This window comes from Quercus robur, chromosome 4 (genome assembly GCF_932294415.1).
Source record: "Quercus robur chromosome 4, dhQueRobu3.1, whole genome shotgun sequence".
Lineage (NCBI taxonomy): Eukaryota > Viridiplantae > Streptophyta > Magnoliopsida > Fagales > Fagaceae > Quercus > Quercus robur.
The window spans coordinates 48042436-48044441 of NC_065537.1; the positions used below are offsets into that span (position 1 = coordinate 48042436).

Consider the following 2006-nt stretch of genomic DNA (forward strand, 5'->3'; position numbering starts at 1 on the left):
TATTTTAAATAAAACTACACATTACATATTGTCCCTCCCACAAGTGACAATTTAACCTAATCAAATATAAGTTGCATTTGGGATTAGAGTTTAAAATCAGCTTATTTTACTATTTAACTTATTTTTGCTACTATTCATAAGTTTCATTTCATATTTTGGTACTATTCATGAGTCTTACTGTGCTATTTCAACAAGTTTTACTTTTATCTACAATACTTTTAGCAAAAAGTCTCATTTCATATTTTGGTACTATTCATGAGTCTTACTGTACTATTTTAACAAGCTTTACTTTTATCTACAATACTTTTAGCAAAAAGTTTTCAGTTTCAGTTAAATAAGATATTCTCAAATGAACATTACGGACCCATAGTCATAATTTTGCTGAAAAATAAAATAATAAGGTGATTTAGGTGATATTCTCAAAAAAAAAAAAAAAAAAAAAAAGGGAAAAAAAAATTTGACTTATAAAACACGCATTGTGAAAATTAACCTAATCACAAACTGTGTTAAAAGGGCTGTTTATGTTTGTGCTCAAAGTATTCCTCGCTCAGTGTCTCTTTGAGCGTCTCTATTTGTACCAGATGAGAGAAAGTCGTCCACAACCACTGATTCTCCAATGGAAGAAGAACCATCTTCCGTATGACATTGTACTGAACATCCTGGAAAGACTACCCGTGAAATCAGTGATAAGATTCAGGTTTGTTTGCAAATTCTGGGACTCTTTAATCACCACCCCATATTTCATCTCCACCCACCTTAATTTCAACAACAAAGAGTCCCATGATAATGCTAATGGTTATGTCATACACATGGGTTCTTCTCGGTCTTCTGACAGACAAGTCTGTACGGTTGCTTTAGACCGCACGTTTGATAGGATTTCTGAGGTTCAAATTCCCATAGATATTTCTCTTAATTCTGTCCAAATGGTCGGTTCCTGCAATGGCTTATTGTGTTTCGCTAAGCATGGTTCCCGTAAAGCTATATATTTTTGCAATCCTAGCATTAGAAAATTCAAGACTTTGCCTGAACCTTGCTTAGGCCATTTAAAACATGTTTCAGTTGGATTCGCTTATCATTCTGAGAATAATGACTACAAGGTTGTGAGGATTTCATTTTCTCCTTTGATGTCAATTGTCTCTCTGCCTGAGATTGAGGTGTACACATTAAGTTCGGATTCATGGAGAAGCATTGGAATCGAGTTCGCAACCAATGTTATAGTCTATGATTATAATTGTCGTTTGACAATCCCATTGGTTAGTGGAGCTTTGCACTGGCTGGCACATATCAAAGAAGGAGAAGAGAAGCAGGGCATTGATATTATTATGGCATTTGATGTCAATACTGAGAAATTCAGAAAGCTAGCAGCATTGCCTCATGTTTTCACTGAGAAATACAGAAAGCTAGCAGCATTTCCTCATATTTTTATCGCGACAAATCTTTGTGACAGATACCTTACATCATTCAAAAGGAAACTGGCTTTCATTACATTTGGAATTAGTGGACAACCTGGCTCCCCGTGCTCCATATGGGTTATGAAGGAGTATGGTGTGGTTGAGTCTTGGATTAAACTTTCTGTTATACCGTTTGAAAGAGTACCTCGTTGCATTGCCTTTACCGAGTACGGTTCACTTCTGATTTGGTCCAGCAACGATCACGTAGAGAATCAGGGATCTAAGTTTGTTTCATTTGATGCTGAAACTCTACATAAGAAGGATCTTGATATCCAATATACATCATTTGCAGCTACTTTCGTGGAGAGCCTTGTTTTACTTGATGAAGCAAACGTGATATGCTACTAACCAGATGGTGGCGTGCATATAAGAAGTGAAGTCATTAGTGGTATGGATGAAGTGAAACCCTTGTTAGTCCTTTTCCTTCAGTAGTTGGCATGATAGTATTGCTAAAAGCTTGATTTTTTTTTTTTTTTTTTTTTGGGTTTTTGTTTTTGTTTTTTTAATTAAATCTATCACAGGTTTAAAATATCCTTTTGAGGCTATTATAAATTA

General features: G+C 35.1%; 1 protein-coding gene across 1 annotated transcript; it reads left to right on the plus strand.

Annotated features, from left to right (window-relative positions):
- Positions 1-581: 581 nt before the first annotated feature.
- LOC126722047 (F-box protein At3g08750-like) lies at positions 582-1799 on the plus strand. Its single transcript, XM_050425203.1, has one exon. The coding sequence runs from the start codon at positions 582-584 to the stop codon at positions 1797-1799; it is 1218 nt and encodes a 405-aa protein (XP_050281160.1).
- Positions 1800-2006: the final 207 nt, after the last annotated feature.